The sequence below is a fragment of the Zootoca vivipara genome, chromosome 12 (assembly GCF_963506605.1).
Source record: "Zootoca vivipara chromosome 12, rZooViv1.1, whole genome shotgun sequence".
In the NCBI taxonomy this organism is placed as follows: domain Eukaryota; kingdom Metazoa; phylum Chordata; class Lepidosauria; order Squamata; family Lacertidae; genus Zootoca; species Zootoca vivipara.
In genome coordinates this window covers 19,076,740-19,097,303 of record NC_083287.1, presented here as the reverse complement: position 1 = coordinate 19,097,303, position 20,564 = coordinate 19,076,740, and the positions used below count along the sequence as shown (strand labels likewise).

Genomic DNA, 20,564 nt, shown 5'->3' with positions numbered 1-20,564 from the left:
AGGACAGGGTTTTGGCTTTAACAGATCTTCTTCAGATCCAAACAACAAGTCGAACTGAAAAATCAGAGCAATTCCAAATCCATTGTTTTATTATTTGTTGATTTATTATTATCATTAATATACTGCCTTTCATCACAAGATCAGCATCACTATTGATGCCAATATATGGTGAATCTTGTGGCTATTGCACATTCCTAGTATTTATACAATTTTTGTATTTTGTATACATATATATTTTAAAATGTGTGTGTGTGTCCCCAGTACCTGACACTGTGTGAACCGTATACACCTTTGAAGAAGCTGATGTTGAGTGATGTCTCCTGAAATCCTACATAACAACTTGTTTCCAAAAAAATTGCTCTAAAAACTATGTTAGCTGCCCATTAAATGCCAAAAATGATCAGGGAGACAAATGAAATCAAGCAATATGTGGTTTCTATAAGAAGCAGAATTGGACCCAATGCTTCTAAGTCCTATACATTCAGGTTCTTTTTTAAAAAAAAACAACCCTGAGAAACAGAGAGCAGAGTGAATTAAAGTAACAGAAATCTGAACTAACATTTAAAGAAAGAAGATACTATCTCTCTTCTTAGCAAAAGAAAAAACTCAAAACAAGACGGTTAGCAAGGGTGAAAGGTCATACCAATAATGAAAAGATAGCATAAGGCTCTGTGGTTGTATCTGAGATCTGTTCAGTCACAAACTCCTAATCCGTTTCAAACTCAACAAAAGTTCTCCTTCAATTTAAAACCTATTGATAGCCTATCTATCTAGCAGAACCATGCTGCTTCTGTTCTAACATGTTTGCCAGCCTTCAGTCTTCTTGTAATTAATAAGGTTCAATACGGTAAGGGGCTTAAATAGCGTCCTTCCATTCCCTCTGCCCACTATGAAGTGGAAGCCACACAACACCTATAACAGTTCAATTAGCCATAAGAACATTCAGCCAAAAGGCCTAAATGGTGCCTAAAAGACTGGACATGTTTGTGAGCCGTTGGGCAAAAGAGGCAAGAGTGGGAAAATTGGCTCTGATTGGTTCATTCTGAAGGTGATCTGAAGAGGCAGACAGGGCTTGATCCCTATTTAAGGGACAATCTGCCTTCCCTCCAGTCTCTCCGATTGCAGCATCATCTGACCTCCTTCCCTGTCTCCCAGTGTCACAACTAGGGAGCAATGTAGGGTTTTTTTCGGAAGAAATTGCTTCATTTTGTCTGTCCTGAATCCACAGGTGCCCTGGCAATTTCATTGGATGAGCCCAGGTTTTAGAATTCTGAGTGATGGATAAACATTTCTACCTGCTTTTTCAACACCATTAATCAAAGGTGGAAAAAAAATGCATGGCACAAAGTCTCAAAGGTTTTGGTATACATCTGTAAGTACCCTATGTGGTGCACATAAATGGCAGCAGGGGAAATCATAGAATCATAGAGTTGGAAGAGACCACAAGGGCCATCCAGTCCAACCCCCTGCCAAGCAGGAAACACCATCAAAGCATTCTTGACAGATGGCTGTCAAGCCTCTGCTTAAAGACCTCCAAAGAAGGAGACTCCACCATTAGGTGGAATCTTCTTTCTTGTAGTTTGAATCCATTGCTCCGTGTCCGCTTCTCTGGAGCAGCAGAAAACAACCTTTCACCCTCCTCTATATGACATCCTTTCATATATTTGAACATGGCTATCATATCACCCCTTAACCTTCTCTTCTCCAGGCTAAACATACCCAGCTCCCTAAGCCGTTCCTCAAAAGGCATTGTTTCCAGGCCTTTGACCATTTTGGTTGCACTCCTCTGGACACGTTCCAGCTTGTCAGTATCCTTCTTGAACTGTGGTGCCCAGAACTGGACACACTACTCCAGGTGAGGCCTGACCAGAGCAGAATACAGTGGTACTATTACTTCCCTTGATCTAGACGCTATACTCCTATTGATGCAGCCCAGAATTGCACTGGCATTTTTAGCTGCTGCATCACAGCAAATGTTGGGATGCAGAATGGATTGTATGTCCCTCACATAAAACATAGGTTTGTATTTCATATCATGGAAGCATTTCCTTCAATATTCCATTCTGAACAAGTTTCACTACTGGCAATGTGCTCTATTGCTCTTCCTCCTCCTCCTCCTCCTCTGCTCTTCCCCAAAGCATCCTTCAAATACAGTGTATTAGATCATTTTGTCATGTTTTTCAATCAGCTGGAAACGAAATCTGATTGTCCATGCCTTGGAATTCTATGTAGCTTATGACTGAAGGTGAATTCTACTTGGGTTGCCTGCATGCAAAGCCAAGACCAGCAACAATGCAAACAAGCAAAATTTATTGTGAAACCCCAGGGATCAGTTTGCAGCGTTTCTAATGCTGTTAAGAGCATACAGTTTCCTGGAGAGACAAACTCATCTGAACTGCAAAGGAAGTTCAGTATAGCAATAAAACCATCAAAGATTTATTCAGCACAAAGATTGGATTGAACCAGCCCCCCCCCCCATGACCTTTTCATAATCAAACCGCAATAATAATATAAACAGGGCCAAGAGGCTGGGGGAGCTCCAGCAAAATGAACATGTTTCAGTTTTTCTGTTTCAACATAAAACATTAGAACTGAAGGTTCCTAACATGTTATGCAGGCTCTGTTTGTGTACTCTATGTTGTCAGCCTGCACTTTCCATAATTATTACTGCGTTTACAAATGCAAGGGTGTGGGGTCAATAGGATTCCTTGTCTGCTACAACCGGTTAGCTAAGAATGGGTTTATATCCTGTTGTGAAATATTTTAAAGTAGTAACATGTTAGGTTTCTCTTTTGGAAAACAAAAACAAAACAGCTGCCCTCCACAGGGCAGTGTGGGAATTCTGTATATGTGCAACATGCTTATGTTGTGCTTTTCCAGTATAGAGAGATTTAGGAACTGGATAGGAAACTATGGTGCTCTGAGCAACCTATTATAATTCTGCAGAATGGAGCTATCAGTGTCAGTCTCAGCACAGCACACTGTCATTATGTGGATCTTCCCATCCCATTCTCACCAGGCATATGCTGCTCACATCTCACAGGCTAGCCCAAATAATGAATCCAGAATCTACCGAACATTTACATAACCAAGAAGCTTTTTTTCAAAGTAGAGCTTTGGAAAAGTAATGCACAATGGCTATGGTGCCACAAGAACTGGTATAAGCTACTGTAATTTCACTAGAGTTGTTACTCGAGTTTTCAATATCCGTTATATATCTCCACTTTACTTCGTCTGTGGTTAGTGAGAACAACCCATGATCACACTATGGTTTCACATCGTGCTGTGATATGATATGGATATCCCAAGTTGAGATATCCCAAGGAGAACTGTGGCTAGTTTCAAATAAAGCCTTGCAGGAAGAAGAGAGGAGGGAAGGGGAAGTGTGTGAGCTCTAGGCTTGACACAGCTCATGGCTATATTGAAGGGACGATGGCTTACCTGTGGCCCTCAACATGTTGCTGGACTATAACTCCCATCAGCCTCAGCCAGCATGGCCAGTGGTCAGAGATGCTGGGATTTGTAATCTAGCAACATCTGGAGAATTAACAATCCCTGCTATCATGGAAAACAATGGTTTCCTATTATGCCTGAATGTAACCCATGATTTCAAGTACTCCATAACTTCAGGACCAGACTTTGTTTTACCAGGGCTTTTTCTCAGGTGGGCGCCATTGCCATCATGAGAGAACAAGGGAAGCATTCATGGTGAGTTGCGGTGCCTCTTTTTTCTAGAAAAACAGCACAGTGTTTTACTAGCATAGGTGGCTAAAAAGTAATTTGGGTTTTTCTTTCTTTAAGTAAAGGTATTAGAGGGATCAGATTTGCATTGCGAGCAATTGCTGGGGGGGGGATTCCTATTGGTGAAACAGGACCTTAGGACCTTCCCCCCCACCCTGACCAGGTCTCATTGTAGCAGTGGAGGAGCTTGGGGTCTCAAATTTCAACAACACCCTGTGCAACACCAAAATTCACCCCCACCTCTCACACTCCATTCTAAATGATAGTTGTAGTGCCCCCGAGGCTCCACGGCAGTCACACTCTCCTAATTCCACCACCGATTGTAATGTGATGGAAGGGTTTTTGTTTTTTCAGGGAGATCAGCTTGAGAAAGAAAGATTAAGCCTACCCTCCCCACACACTGTGGCCTGGCAGTCTGAACAGGTCTTTAGATCATTCCAACTGGAGCATCTTTAATTATTGAGAAGGCACTAGCTCAGGGGTAGACCGTGTACGTAGCATCCAGAAGGACCCAGATCGATTATCTCACATCCAACAACCAGAAAATTACAATTAGAGAACACACGATATACTAAGAAATGTACAACTTGCGGTTGCATTAATGCTCCTTGAACAGCATGAACATATTGCTAATGGTGGTCAATTACTATACAAATACCCTGTAATTGCACTTGTTAAAAGCTGGACATGGTATGCTGCCATGGGGGGGGGGGCACAAAAATGAGAAATGACTGGTACATGATGCAGGTTAATTGTTAAGAAAGAAAGAGTATCTGGCTTCTCTTCTCATCGACAGCGCTTACATTGATGCAAACAAGGAAAAAAACCCAAATCTTCAAACCAGCATGCTGAAAGTCTCGTATTTCTATAATTATGCTTTTGCTGTCTAAGATTAATCAGGCAAGTTAATGATGCAAAAAATTACATTTATAATCCAGTCTGAATACAGCTGTACAGCAAGCTAAGATCTAAGTGCTATTAAGGTAAATGGAATTAATGGGCTGTCCCTGGCAATCTTTCTATCTATCACTTACTAATTAACATTATTCTGTAAAGAATAATTTGTGGCGAGAAAAATATACAAACCGAACCAGGCCAAATTTGCAATGGACTGTGTTGTTAATGGATTGTCCGAAAGGTTGGTACCAGATGGTACACTGGGTTTAGTTTGTCAGTTTACAAGAAACTGCCATCTGGGACTGAAAGTAGAGAAAAACCTTCTTTGCACTTTATTATGGAGGCAAGTTATCTCCACCACAGATGAACTTGGAGATAACGTCCACTTCAGGTAATAACCAAAGGGTCAAGTAGGAGATGGTAGAAACAGTAATCTTAGATGTATGCTTGTTATAGTTGAGATCTTATCTTGTTCTCCATCACAAGATTCAAGGGGAGCCTCAGGTTGTGTTGGCTTGTTCAATTTCTCCACTTTCTTGGTCTCATTACTGTGGGGAGATATCAACATCTGAATCAGGAGGCCCCAATACAGGAGGTTTTAAAAGGTGACTTAATGCAGGTATTTTTCAGGCCCAAGAGCTGGTCTGGATATCTCATAAAAGTGTTATGGGCAGCACAAAACATCAGTTTCACAGAAGAAAAACTGGTGGTGCTCAGAACCCCTCTTCCCTCAAAGAACAAGCAAAACACATAACCCACAACTAATAAAATGGACAAAAAAATTGGCACCCCCCCAAAAAAACCCCCAGATATCCAAGTAAAATGCAAGTCACTGGTTTATGAAACAGTTTTTTCCTACAGATCAGAATCCAAGATTACTGAGATTCAAACAATCCTAATAATAAACAAGATACAAATCCCTCTTTAGATCAATCCTCTGTTCTCTTGCAGGCCTGGAAGATATCTCCATTCAGACATTCATGACTATCTGCATTAAGAGGAGTACAAGTGCAGAGAAGGAATACACAGAAGGAATTCCAAAACCAATGTCCCACGAGCTCCCCACTGCTTTGGTACACAGTGTTGTGTAAGCACATTGTTTTGCACAGGGGAGGGACTGTATTGCAGCCAAGGTTATTTTCGTTAGACGTATTTCTTCTTTTCTTCATGCATGGGAAATGGTAGAATAGAGAATAGAAACATTCCAGAGTAATTAAAATCTGAAATGAATTATTCAATTCAGTTAAAAATGAAAGGAATTATTTAAATGGTTAAGTGCATTGTCTTATATTTCAGCGACACTGACTTTGCATTTAAATTTCAAATATTCGTTGAATAGAGGCACTGTTACAAGCTTATAAATTAAAGTTCTCTTAAAAAAATATTAATGCACTTTTCTAACTTTATCCTTAAGATGCCATTGGGTAAATAGATGAGTAAAGAATCTATGATACTGCCAAAAAAAGAAGAGTCAAGCAAAGAAAAAAGAATTACAGTGGCTTGGATTGCACACCCTGCTAAGCAACAACATGAAAGTATTGCGCTCTTGGAAAGGAGATCACGATGTTTTACTCCTCCACTGTCATATTGTTCCTTTGCTGTGCTGTTCTAAGCTGAACCATGCTTTGGCTTATTGGTTAGTCTGCAGAAAGCTGAAGTGCGAGTTTGAATTTGGATGACACACTAAGCCAAACCATGGCTTAGCTCAGGCATCCCCAAACTGCGGCCCTCCAGATGTTTTGGCCTACAAATCCCATGATCCCTAAGTAACAGGACCAGTGGTCAGGGATGATGGGAATTGTAGTCCAAAACATCTGGAGGGCCAAAGTTTGGGGATGCCTGGCTTAGCTCATTATACCACAACAGCAAAATGGCAGAGGAGGAGTGAAACAGCTGTGATCTCCTCTCCTGAAGCTCGCATGGTCCCATTCACAGGATAAGCCATGGTTTGGCTGCCCGTTGACACAATATAGAGCAGTGCTTATAGCTGTGTGTAGCTTGCATGGCAAATAAGGTAACACCCCCCTCAGTATTGGTACATCTTTTAATTTTGAAAAAAGAAAAGTACAGATTTATTTATTTGGGACCTTTCATTCTTCATACTTTATATGCATCTTTTAAATGGGGCATTCTGTTTACCAGATGAATTGCCTGATTATTTTTTACTTTCATGCTTATTAGAATATATTTAAGGGCAAGTGCCACAGTTTGTGGATTCAGGTTCTGCATGCTATGTTCATTGCCTCCAGTTAGATGGAACCTGTGCGGATAAGGGAACAGCTGGTCGGAGTACACAATACAGGGCAAGAAGAACCAATAGGAAAGAATGTCGGGAATGATGGGAATTGTAGCCCAAAGCATCTGGAAAGCACCAAGTTGGGGAAAGGCTGTCTCTGTCCTGTTCTACCCTGTGAAACTAGAGCAACTATAGCCTAAGAGTCATTATCTGTCAATAGTTTTCAGCACTTTATTTCCCTATACTAGAAATATCAAGGAAATTCTAATTGGATCAATTTTACCCAACCTTCATGAAATCATAGAAACATTTCTCCAAAAGGTATGTGACCTACATAATTTTAGATTGGTTGCCTCCCAGTTTTCTTTCAGAAATAGCAGTGGATGTTTTCAACTCTGCACAGTGACATCACTTGGTGCTAATCCTGACTACCTCCTTCTGTGTAAACTTTCCCTCCCCCAAAACTGGGCTTCTGCCTGTTTAATTGAAGCACACAACAAGCATATGTTCTGCTCAAGTAACTGTGCAAAGTTCAAAGTATCATATCTAAGCAGTCTGCAGTCTCTCAATGCCTTCAAGGCACCACACTCTTGGAAATGACTCTTTAATTTGAAGCCGATATAACTTTGATTTATTGAAAAGTGCTGCTGCTTTTTGATGGGGAGGCAATTTCTGTGTACCCAGTAGAGAATGATGTCAAGACTTAATTAAAAGCAGCAATTCACATATGAACACCATCCCTGCTTAAGTTTGTCCCATGTTCTAGCTGCAGGAAGAAGAAAGGATGAAACACCAGTTACTGTATGCAACACTTACACCAGGCATAGGGCAAACTCCAGTCCTCCAGATGTTTGGGACTACAATTCCCATCATCCCTAGCTAACAGGACCAGTGGTAAGGGATGATGGCAATCCCAAACATCTGGAGGGCCGGAGTTTGCCTATGCCTGACTTACACCATGATCATATCCTATGGTACAGGTATTTATACAGAACAAAAAGCGTCTTTTAGATGTGAGACTTGTTCCACACTAATACTGCAGCACAGCTAGACAACTGTTGTGCATCCATCTTCTGCTCTCCAGCATTTCTACAGGCCTGGGCAAGTAATCCAATTAGAACTGAGTTGCATAGAAATGTCCCAGAGCGCTCCCCCCCCCCCGGGAGAGGAGAGAATCTATTTTTTCCTCCCCTCTCAAGATAAAGAAAGTAAGTTTGCATAATTTTCTCTGAAAGTTCTCCATCCTCTTTTGTGTTGGACGTCACCTCCCACTGACCACCGCCCCCCCCCCAGCACCTTAGCACCAAGGCATCATGAAGGATGCATCATGAAGGTTCCCAATGCAGTGGCTGCTGTTATCACTTCGATTGCAGCAGCAATTTTAAAAACACAAAACAAAACCTTTTAAAAAAAATGTTTAATTTTATACCCTATGCATTTAAATTTAGATGTAAGTACCGATGACTATAGTATTCTCAATGTGAGCTGACAGCATGTACAGTCGAATCTCTGGTTGCGTAAACTTCGGGATGCACGTGCAGCAAACCCAGAAGTATTTTACTGGGTTTTGCCAAGCGCACATGCGCAGAAGCGGTCCACAGGTTGCGGAAACCTCGGGATCTGACCGGACTTCTGGAATGGATCCCGTCCGCAACCGGAGGACCACTGTATTGTAATTGTGTGTGTGTGTCCCCCCAACCCTCCGTATTTATAAAAAACCTTTCCGTCTTCTCCTTTTTTCTATTCTTCTTTGTTCAATTTGACTATGTGATAGAATCAGCGTTGGAAGGGACCCTGAGAATCGTCTAGTCCAACCCACTGCAATGCAGGAATCTCAGCTAAGGCATCTATGACAGATGGCCACCCAACCTCTGCTAAAAACACCTCCAAGGAAGGAGAGTCCACAACCTCCCGAGGGAGACCGTCCCACTGCGGAACAGCTCTTACGATCAGAATTTTTTTCCTGATGTTTAGTCAGAATCTCTTTTCTTGTAACTTGAAGCCATTGGTTCGAGTCCTACGCTCAAACAATTACATTTGGGGGGGGTTAGGAGAAAAGAAAGAGGTTGTGATATTGTCACTGTTAAAGGTGAGCCCAGTCCCGAAAAAACTGATGGAGAACTTCATCTGTCCCTGGAAAAAGCTGTGGTGAAATGGCTCTCCCTGTTTCTCTGCCTACAAATAGGGTGGAGCATTTTAAGAGGCTATTTCTGCAGAGTTCTATTCCACACATTTGACAAGTTCACAACCTAAATTTCAAATATGGTAACAAAAGGGAAGTGAAGGAAGTAGAAGGAGTGGGGAGGGGAAGGGTAACAAGGGTTGTAGAGGAACAAATGCTGGAGAAGGATTGCCTATGGGAATAAACCAAAATCTTCATCAAATATGTCTCTTTTGAGGGAGGATAATATAGTCTTGCCTTTCCTTGAAAAAGGTGGGGCTCAGGCTCTGTGTGCAAAAATCACCCATCAGTCTATGCAGCATATTACGTATGTGTGTGTGGCATCACACCACTGCTGTCGCAGTGAGATCAAAGACGGGGAAAGCTTCCAATCCTTCTCGCACCATGGCACAAAGGCGTGAAACCTTTTCACCCTTCCTTGCCCTCACCATCAATGTTTTGGGTACTTGGGTCACATAAAATGTAGTCATTTCTAAGGTGGCTATTGCGGCAAAGTGATTTTTTCTTGGCAGGGGCACCAATGCAGTTCTTTGCCAAGGTACACCTTTGATTCAAGATGTAAAAAAAAATGAGCTCATTCCAGTTCACATTGACCTCTTTACAAAATGAACTAGTTCGGTATGGATTCAGTTCCCACTCCATCCAAACGATCCTTGGCAACTTTCCTCCCAGCATTCAGAAAGTTACAGTGAGCTTTGTAGGATTGGAGTTATGAAAACAATGCATTGACCAGTTTTAAAGCTCTAAGATGAGATCCCTAAACCCAAATTGCTTTTAGCTAATAGAACAGAAGTTTTCACTGCCTGATTTTTAAGCACATAAAAATGAAAACAGTAATATTTTAGTGAAGGGGTAAAAAAACTACAGCGAGTGGAATCCAAACATTCCTTTCCTCTGATGAATGGAGTCTTACCATCAAAAGAAGACTCCTGTCAGAGAAAGGGAACCTCTGAATCCAACCCTCTGTTTACACAGTTTGTGGGAGAACAGCTATCTAAAGTTAAAACCTCTCATTTAGAACTTCGTTTAAAATGTTCTATTTGTAAACATCTACTTTTGCAGCCAACAATTAATCCATATAGAGGAGCACATAAATAACAGACAATCAGCTTCCCGCTACAATAGAAAGGCAAATATATATGTTCTAGACAAAACTAAAGACGTGAACATCTAGGCTGTTTTCTGCAAGAACAATAGAAATAAGTAAGCAGCTAATTCCTACCAATGTTCGTATTCAACTTCCAACTCCCCAATTTGGAAAAGCAACCCCCCCCATGTCTCTTTATTCAAAATTATAAAAATTGTATTTCTTCAAAAAGCATTGTTCAAGCATCTGTTTCTCTTGCCTTGCACCTTCCAAAGAAATAGCTGAAAGCCTAAAATGAGAAGTATTGCATCACTTTTTTTCTATTAAGATGAGTGTGATGCCCCTAAACATATGGATTAGATATTAAATCATATCCACAAGTATGAGGAAAATATTAGTGTGGCAGAAATTAGTAGAACAATATAGACAGGACACTAATGTACTTAATTATAACTTTTTATACGAAGGAACGAACTATACATGACACTAAATGCAGTGCTGCCAATCCCCGATTATTTAACAGTAAACATATGGAGAGGAGGCCGATTTAATCAGCACACAAGGAAAGGAGGTTCTAACCCTTCTTTTCCCAGGCTGTACTGCTATTAGTCTGAATAAAGATCTCATCGTTACTTACAAGTAAGAGCCACTCTTGGCTTTTGGGCAGAAGCCTGGCAATTTTTACTGTTTGGTTTTTGGAAAAATATCACATGAAATAAGCTACCAACTTTCAAATTCATAATTAAATCCTTATCAGATAAATATTTTCAAATACCAAAGAAATACTATTAACTTTCACCTGTTAATTACAGCCAAATTGCTTAGTGCAACTGCATGTCTGCTGTAAAATTCTACATACCATTGCATGTCAATTGTCACTGCACAGCATCTGGTAAGTACTGTCAAAAACCAAATGCTATTCATGCCAAATATCAAATGCATTTAAATACTAAATAACAATTGTGTTTAAATAATCCATTTACGTGGATAAAACATCAAGTTTAATGTAAATAAATATCAGGTGTCAAAAAGTGATGTTAGACAACAAATATTTGCATGAGGGGACTGCTCAATAGCTTCCGGTGGGCGGCATGTGGAAGCAGTAATGGCCACTTACTGCCCTTTCAGGTGAGTGGCGGTTACAGCCCGACACAGCACCTCCTCTCCTTCCTGGCATGCCACACCACCTTTCCCTGCCTCCCTGTCCCCCTCAGCTACTGTGGAGGCTCACGGGTTCCCGCCAAAACCCATCTATTCAAACGGGTCAATCCGCGGCAGCCCAGGGGAGTGAGGCGGGGCAAGCAGACCTAAGGGAGGCAGGCTTCTCTCAGGTCTGCCCGCCATCTATTTAGCTCAGCCGACCCCCAAGCGCAGCACCCAGTTGGCTGGGAGCATCATCTATGTAGGGCTAGTGGGCCATAGAGCTTCTCTCAGCATTTGGGGTCACCTGCATAAACCTGCGTTTTGCAATGGATCCACCCCTGAATAGACCCTGTCATGCCTCAGTCCTCCAGCAGGGGGACTGAGCGGGATACACGCCCAATGCCTATGCTAAGGCTTCGTACATCTGAAATCAATGAAGTTGTGGCCATTTCAAATCCCAGACAGTTGTCACGTCCATTCGTGCGCTGGGTTTGGGGGCTGTGCGGCTGGGCACACAATTTGAATTGGCTGCAAATGCATTAACTATTTCCCTCCCTGAATTTCAGTAACAAATTGCACTAAATGTATCCGGTCTGTATCCACATAATACAAGTCCCTGACCGTAACAACAAATTATGTGTATGAATTATTTGGGCAAAACATTTCACACTACTTAAACACCTCCACACACTCTTCTCCTACATGCACAATTTTGTTTTCTTTTAATCGGCAGATGTGAACAGAGGGCTGGTGGAACTCAACTTGCCTGTTTCATTCCCCCTGCTGTTTCATTTCCCCTCCTAGTAAGACATACTACCCCCTAAGTCAGCAATTCTGCTGTGTACAAGGGTGCTATAATGTACACAGAGTGCTAAGCATAACCAAGAGCTATTTCATTAGCTTCAGTGTTAGGGACAAGGCCACAGGAGCAATTCCCAAGTCTATTTCAGTTTTTTAAAGTTCTCTCCTCTTGCTATTTTGCAGCCAGTTATAATGTTATGCTTAAGGCAACTGAAAGAACCTCCCATTGGTTCCCATGAGTTTTCAGTTCCGGCTTTTCAGAGCTTCTCTCATGCTTTGACTTGTCACAACAATATTTTAAATTAATATTTTAAAAGGTGTTGGATATCTGTTTCAGAAATAGCCAAAGTTGCTGGGAGGGAAGTCCATATACATGGAAGAGCAAGCTTTGCCAGTAGCTTCGCTATAAGCGACACTGATGAAATCAGGCAGCTGTAGCCATCAGCTCTGGTATACTTTTACTTCTGGGATTATGCTTTCCAAGTCATGGGAGCATTCCTGCAATTTGCTCTAAAACTATAACATGTAAATCCATGTCTGGATGTTACAATAAACCATAGTTTACCACCCTGATCTTCCGCATTCCAGGGGATCATGTCCTCCCCTTCTCTCTCCTCTTCTAATATAGCCATGGGGATGTTCTTTTGAGATTTATCACAACTTGCCATATCAACTGAACCACGAAACCTTATACCCAGAACAAACTTAGCTGGTCTTTAAGGTGCTACTGGACAATATTTTTTTAAAAAAATATTTATTTTGATTCCTTCAGACCAACACAGCTACTGAACAAAAAACCTGGTTCTTATTGACCATGGTTTAGTTGAAACAAGAGAGCTTTGAATCCTTGCTTCAATAAACCATAGGTAAGTGCTTGGACTCGATGTGAAACTGATTAGCTCAAACTCAGAAGATTAAGCTTCTTATCACCTCTTTGCAGTTGTGCCTGCAGAGGAGGAGGAAGTGCATGAGTCTGCAAGGAGACTACATTCATTCCCATCACAATAAACCATGGTGATTAAAGCTATTAATTTATGGGAAAGCTCTTCCCAGAACCTCAACACACAAAAGTCTTATGAATAGATATATGGGTAATACTTTCTTGCAGTATTATGGTTGCAATGGCAACATATAACTGGTGACTTAAGCTACCAGCTATAAAATAAAGCACCCTCAACAGTGTAATTCTCAGAATTAGGTTCCATCAAGTCGCAGGTTCAGGATTGCAGACTTAACTGTTAATTTTGTGGAATCCCCCTACACAAAGTGGAAGATGGTGCTTCATATTATGGCTCCCACATAGAATCCACATGCTGAAGTTTCCAGTTGATCTCTAAATGGAAGGGTTTGGGAGGGGGTTGCTGCTGCTTTTTTAGCATATTATGGATAAAAAGACGTAAAAAACAGGACGTATTCTCGTATTGAATTACTCTAAATTACTATAATTATATATTCTACATTTTGTTACTATATTACTCTATATTGCTCCTCATATTTATTATTCTTATTTGCAAAAATGCTTGCTTCATATTTTTTAAAATTCAAAATTATGCCCAACAAGTTTTATAAAATCAAGGATGATGGGAAGAGCCTATAAAAAACAATATAAAACATTATTCTGCTGTTTTGTGAAACTGACATAGGTACAGCTGGTACCAGCTCTTTGGGAAGGCCTGTCTGAATAATAATAAAAAGATCTTCAACAGGCTTTGAAGGGTTGCCACAGGCATTTGACCATTAGTCTTGTTTAAGCCAATTGGTACTGAACACAGGACCAAGCATGAGATGCTCAGTATTAAGGACAGAGTTCAGGTCTCACCGATTACCACGTTGTGATTCAAAGGAATTTCTCTTGCACGTCACCTGGACAAGTGGCCCTGAATATTTGCCTTTCCTTTAACCCACTGAATAAATGTATTGGCCCTTCCTGCTTCGAGAGTCTATAATCCCACCTCCAATGTTCCTTGGATTCTTTTGCAGCTATTTGTGCTTAACATAAGGAATGCTTCCTCTTACCTATTCCAAACCATAAATTTAGGCTGTCCTGAATTTCATCAGTGCCCAAAATTCTAGCGTTTTGAGGGTGGAAAGAATAACATACTTTCAGCCATTCTCTTTACATATCATTAATTATTTGGTAATATAAAGATCTGATAGGTATCACATCATCCCTGAATATGTTTTATGATTCTTTCCCTTTTGTTTCTGACCTACATTGGCCTTTGAGTTCAGCTATTTTGATTAGTGCAGCACATAAAACCTGGCTGCTGCTATTTCTTCCCACACTGAATAAATCACTCTAAAGAAGGGTATAAATATATATTCGCAGTAAATTGTCAGGAGGTGATATCCTGTTAAAAAGGTAGCTTGGAGAGTATTCAGCTAAAAGCAGGCATGTAGAGTCTGCAAAGCTCCAGCTTCCTCTGATTATAGCAGTGCTGCTTTCAACAAGGCAAAAAAACTCCATTACTTATAGGACAGTAGAGACTAAAGGTAAAGGTAAAGGGACCCCTGACCATTAGGTCCAGTCGTGACCGACTCTGGGGTTGCGCGCTCATCTCGCATTATTGGCCGAGGGAGCCGGCGTATAGCTTCCAGGTCATGTGGCCAGCGTGACAAAGCCGCTTCTGGCAAACCAGAGCAGCACACGGAAACGCCGTTTACCTTCCCGCTGTAGCGGTTCCTATTTATCTACTTGCATTTTGACGTGCTTTCGGACTGCTAGGTTGGCAGGAGCTGGGACCAAGCAACGGGAGCTCACCCCGTCACAGGGATTCGAACCGCCGACCTTCTGATCAGCAAGCCCTAGGCTCTGTGGTTTAACCCACAGCGCCACCTGGGTCCCTAGCAAAAGTATGTCTTAACCCTAGGCTCCTCATGCAGACCAAGCGCCATCAAAGACAATGGAACAGGACCAATAATTTCCTCCCCTTCAATTGACAGATCAGAAGGTTTATTGATCGGGTGCTTGATTTCTTTATGTAGACAAGAATATAATTTGAGGAATTCATTTCCACGGGAAGTTGTGATGGCCGCAGCGTGCTTTAAAAAGGTTCAGACAAGTTCATGGGAAATGGGTCTGCCAATGACTATTTAATAGCTACAAATAGAAGAACATCGTTCAGAGGAAGCAGACTTACTTCTCCAATCAGCAGACTTCCAACATGAGTCCCTACCTCTTTTGGATCTTCTCTACAGAGAGCCAGCCCTGGTATTTTTTTGGACAAAACTGAGCTGCAGAACTGTGGCCAAGAGGTGTGCATGTTCTTGTTCTGAAACTATATAGAAAAGGGAAGAAAAGTTGGAACACAAATTCCTGAAACTCTGAAAGACAGTGAATGAAAAATAAAATTCTGTATCATGAGAATGCCTCTTTCCTCCATCTAACTGTAATCTAAAGAGAACGGGAAAACTTTCTGATGAAATGTTGTACATTCATTAATAAAGCGTATATATATCTTGTATTGTATTTCCACAATCCTTTCTTCAACTGCACACCGGTTTATTTCCTCGAATAAATCTGTAGTTCCTTACTTGATGTGCTAACTTCCAAGTCTACAAAATATTCCTTGTCTTAAAAGGCTTTCATTCTCTGTAAGACGCACTTTAACAAAGCTTTTTTTTTTAGACAAGAACATATGGGGGAGGGGGACCCATCTCTCTATGTTTTAAATGCACTTCTGGGAAAATGTCAGAAATATCCCATTTATCTCCCAGTTTGTAATGCTTGCTTGTGGAAGAGTAACTTTAATTCAAGAGTTATTCAACTCTATTACATGACAGTGAATAAGCCCAGTGAATAGAGGGGGAGGAGAGAGAGAAAGAATTGCAAGGCCGATAGCAGAGGTGATGCTTTTTGACATTATTACTGCAATACTTTATGTCCATATTGACTTTTCATATTTACTGTATTATATTTGAATACAACTTAAGGACTATACTATACGATTCTTTAAGATAGGTAGTGTACTTTGCAGTGTAAAGGGACCCCTGACCATTAGGTCCAGTTGCGGACGACTCTGGGGTTGCGGCGCTCATCTTGTGTTATTGGCTGAGGGAGCCGGCATATAGCTTCCAGGTCATGTGGCCAGCATGACAAAGCTGATTCTGGAGAAGCACCCCGTCACAGGGATTCGAACCGCTGACCTTCTGATTGGCAAGCCCTAGGCTCTGCGGTTTAACCCACAGCACCACCCGCTATCCCACTTTGCAATGTACTTTGATGCAAATATGATTAACAATCTTCCACTATAAAAAGACAAACATAGCTGGCTTAAAATTAAGCAGAAATTACAATGGAAACTGTACACCTAACTTTAAAGTACCAGTTACAGGTAGGTAGCCGTGTTGGCCTGAGAAAACAAAACAAAATAAATAAATAAAATAAAAAATAGAATAAAAAATATAAAAAATAAAAAATTCTTCCAGTAGCACTGCTACTGGAAGGATTTTTTTATTTTGTTTTAAAGTACCATACAGCATAACACAGATTTATGTGTTGACAAGTCAACCAATATGAATGTTTTAGTGCAGTTATATAGCAGATTCATTTTGAACATTATATAGTCACGTGTTCATTTATATTTGTTTCTTTGAATTTTGAATGCATTCTCAGTGTCATTTTTAACAATCTGAGGCTAATACTATATCCATTAGAAAAGCCCTTAATGTTGAATTATGGCATTTCAACAAGTTAAGCCTTCATGTTCCATAGCTGCCAAGTTATCCCTTTTTTAAAGGGATTTTCCCTTATGCTAATAGGCTTCCTCGCGAGAAAAGGGAAAACTTGGCAGCTATGATGTTCTAACCATAAGCATGTAGATTATGCTCAGAAATGGAAAAAACAAAGTCCACACCCTCAATATTGGATTGTGTATTTTGCTAACAGAGTAAAAGATATTAGCATTTATTTATTACATACAATCTGTTCAGCATCTACCATTCAGGCTCTGGAAATGCTGACCTATCAGTCAATCTGTGTCCTAGATGTGATGGGCAAGAACACAGAGAATGTGAATAGATGGTCAATGTGAAATGGGGAATAAGTACTAAAAGTCGATAGGACTGAGGCAAAATGGATATGGGAAAGGATTCCTTTTCCTGAGCATTTTATCACTCCCATGCAAAGCATGTATCCATTTTGGGCATTTTGAGGTATTCATGAAAAGAGCAAAACTGTTCATAGAAGAAGAAGGAAAAAGAAGAAGAGGAGTAGTAGTAGTTTGGATTTGATATCCCGCTTTATCACTACCCAAATGAGTCTCAAAGTGGCTCACAATCTCCTTTCCCTTCCTCCCCCACAACAGACACTCTGTGAGGTGAGTGGGGCTGAGAGACTTCAGATAAGTGTGATTAGCCCAGGGTCACCCAGCAGCTGCATGTGGAGGAGCGGGGACACAAACCCAGTTCACCAGATTACAAGTCGGCAGTTCGAATTCCCACGATGGGGTGAGCTCCCATTGCTCGGTCCCAGCTCCTGCCAACCTAGCAGTTTGAAAGCACGTCAAAGTGCAAGTAGATAAATAGGTACCGCTCCCTCGGCCAGTAAAGCGAGATGAGCGCCGCCCAGAGTCGTCCGTGACTGGACTTAACTGTCAGGGGTCCATTTACCTTTACCTTTTAATATATGTTGGAAGCCTTCCAGAGTGACTGGGGCAACCCAATCAAATGTGTGGGTTATTATAAACAAACAAACAAACAAACGAATAGAATAGAATAGGACATCCCTAGTTTCATCGGAGAAATGTTGAAGGGTATGAGGTCTGTGTACTACAAATACATACAGCATTGTATTTTAGGTCCTGTTCTTAGTAAGAACAACCTGCATTTTTATAACTTCCACTTTTACACAGTTGGAGACTGTGATATTTAGAGGGCTTTGTTAGCACAACCTCCATTTGCTCGAATGAGTGTTTGCCTTGCTGAGGAAGATTAAAAGCAGTAATCTTAGCAATAGGCTAAATAACATTTTCAAAGTGAGCCACCAGTTCTCTGCTCCCTAAAATCCCACTGGTTTTCATCATTGCTCATAACTGCTAGGCACTTACACACTTTGAACAATTTGCCCTGTGCTGTTTATTAGGGATTTCCTACTTTTTTCTTTGGCTACTTTCCTTTTTTCCCCCAAAAGTCAATGGATTCAACACCACAACAATTGTGTGGTCCTTTGTTCTGCGGTACACAACAACCACTTTCTGTCCAAGAAGCCGTTTTTATTATTCTTTTCAATATTTTTTTCATTCTCTTTGTAAAAAAGCAACTCTTTTTCTTCTCCCAAAGAGGAAAAAAAAATAGAGCTCTGTTTGTGCAGTTTTAAGATAAGTTCCAAGAACAAGTGGAATAATTTCATATTTTTGCCTCTGGAGATTAGACAAAAAAAAAAAGAGGAATTAGATTTAAAGCCAACATTCCTCCAACAACAACAATGAACAGATTGGGCAGAAGGAGAAAAGTCAGAAAAAAGTTTCTTCCAAATGTGTCATATTGCATTTACTTTCCTGCAATACCAAATAGGATGGCTTAAGTTCCAGCAGGTTTTCCCTTCTTTTATCCAAAGCCATGGCTGAACTTGCACATACCCAGAATTTCGTATGGCTTTGTAAGCAAAGGTGTAATTTGTTACCTGAGCTTTCATAAATATAACATAATTAAGGCACTGCTTAAACCAATATGAATAATTTTACAGCACTATTTTAGTCTACATAGTCATTTACAATCCACCCCCCTTTGTTCTTCACAACAGCCACGGCCCACAGGAGGTGATTCAGTTTTGTTGACTCATAGAACTAAGATTGCTGTATTTCCAACAGAGCAAGAAATCTAGCCATTATTCACTTGTGTATGTTAAATCATGTAAGTATATACATATTGTGAACTGAATGGGCTGACTTAAAATACTGCATATTACTGCCGCCTATCATGGAGGAGTGGGGACCACAGGTGTTTCACCTGGCGCTTCAGTTATCAACTGCAAAGATACCTAATACAAGGTTAACATGGACATATGCATGGAAGAAGGTAGCAAGTCAGTAGACTGATGGAAAGCAGGTGGGAGAATCAAAATATACAGAAACCAGGATGGTTCCAAGAGAGCAGAATGGCACAGAACCCTACTGAGCCTTCATACGTTTACTCAGACCTTATGACTGAAGAAGCCTTGCCCCTTGGTTGAGAGAAGTTAAAGAAGCAGCACTCAGTTTCACCATGAAACTCAGTCTAAGCCACTCATCTAGCTGTATTGATGTCTAGAGGGAGGGATGCTAAGGTAATTCAAGAGCCGACAAGAAAGCAAGTTGAGATTGTCTACATACCTGAGTTTTCTGAATTGCTGATCATGCTCTGACATTGTTTTACCAACAGGGATCTGTGGACTATTGCTATTTAATAATAATAATAATAATAATAATAATAATAATAATAATAATAATAATTGTCATGGGGACTCCCTACAGGGAGCCTCCCCCGTCATCCTGACCAGCACTTTGCCCAATGACAGCACAAGCAGCGAGTCAGGAGGAGGGAATGAGGAAGGGAGTGGATTGGAGAGAGGGCTCAGTGAGGTGTCTGAGCCCTGGCAATGCTATGGAGAACAGAGTGTGCAGGAAGGGCTCAGAGATGTGCCAGAGCCCTGGCACCGCTCTGGTCGAGGGTCAGCAGATGAGGGACTCAGCGAGACGTCAGAGCCCAGGTACCGCCCCAGCCAGCAAGAGGGGAGACCTCTCCTTCCGGCGCCCGAATTGAGGCACGTGCCCACACGTAGGGCGAAGGGGCGGTGTTTTGGGGTGCCCAGGCTTTTATGCTAGCCAAAAAGCAGGTGGCAGCCATTGCCAGGATCTGAATCAGACTAGGCGATCATGTTTTCTGTCATCTCTGCACTGCAAATAGTATGCACAATAAAACTCTTAAGGACAGTGCAGACTGAGGCATCTTTACTCGAGAGTAGCCGCAACAATCCCCTGACAATAATAATTTATTATACCCCACCCATCTGGCTGGGTTTCCCCGGCCACTCTGGGTGGCTTCCAACAGAAAAAAGAAGACTTACAGTGGTATCTCTGGTTGCAGATACGAACCATTCAGGGGTGCTGTTCACACCACGAAAAGTCCGCAAGCAGAGCGGCGCTTCTGCGCATGCGCGAACCACGCAGAATGCTTCTGCACGTGCAGCAAAACCTGGAAGTAAATACTTCTGGGTTTGCCACGTTCTTAACCTGAAAAGATGCAACCTGAAGCGGACGCAACATGAGGTATGACTATACTTTCATCAAGTTTAAGGATGGAAAGACATCTGGAGCTACTTCTTCTGGACTTGTATTCATATACAGGTATGCCTTCTTGGCCCCCAAGGCATTGCATGAAATCAGTCATGAAATACACCTTCTAAGCAGATTGGGATGGCATCTAGATTTACAAGTATTGTTCACCCATACCCACAACTGGCTGAAACCAAGAGCTACATCCACACAGGATCATTATAC

General features: G+C 41.3%; 1 protein-coding gene and 1 long non-coding RNA gene across 13 annotated transcripts in view; one reads left to right on the top strand and one right to left on the bottom strand.

Moving 5' to 3' along the window:
• LOC118091789 (uncharacterized) overlaps positions 1–12,865 on the top strand; it is a 145,662-nt gene extending 132,797 nt beyond the window's left edge. Inside the window, exons 5-6 of one of the 2 annotated variants that reach the window (XR_009558378.1) lie at positions 5,590–7,195; positions 8,649–12,865. This is a non-coding gene — a long non-coding RNA (uncharacterized LOC118091789). Of the gene's footprint in view, positions 1–5,589; positions 8,030–8,648 lie in introns of those variants that run through there. The other variant, XR_004693440.2, reaches the window with a different exon arrangement.
• ZNF385D (zinc finger protein 385D) overlaps positions 1–20,564 on the bottom strand; it is a 410,947-nt gene that overhangs the window by 101,316 nt on the left and 289,067 nt on the right. For 6 of the 11 annotated variants that reach the window (XM_060280667.1, XM_035129146.2, XM_035129150.2 and 3 more), the window contains one exon: positions 15,228–15,365. The exons of 3 other annotated variants lie outside the window; for them this stretch is intronic. In XM_060280667.1, coding sequence (XP_060136650.1) covers positions 15,228–15,365 — 138 coding nt within the window. The remainder of the gene's footprint in view (positions 1–15,227; positions 15,366–20,564) is intronic. 2 more of the 11 variants (XM_035129148.2, XM_060280668.1) reach the window with 1 other exon arrangement.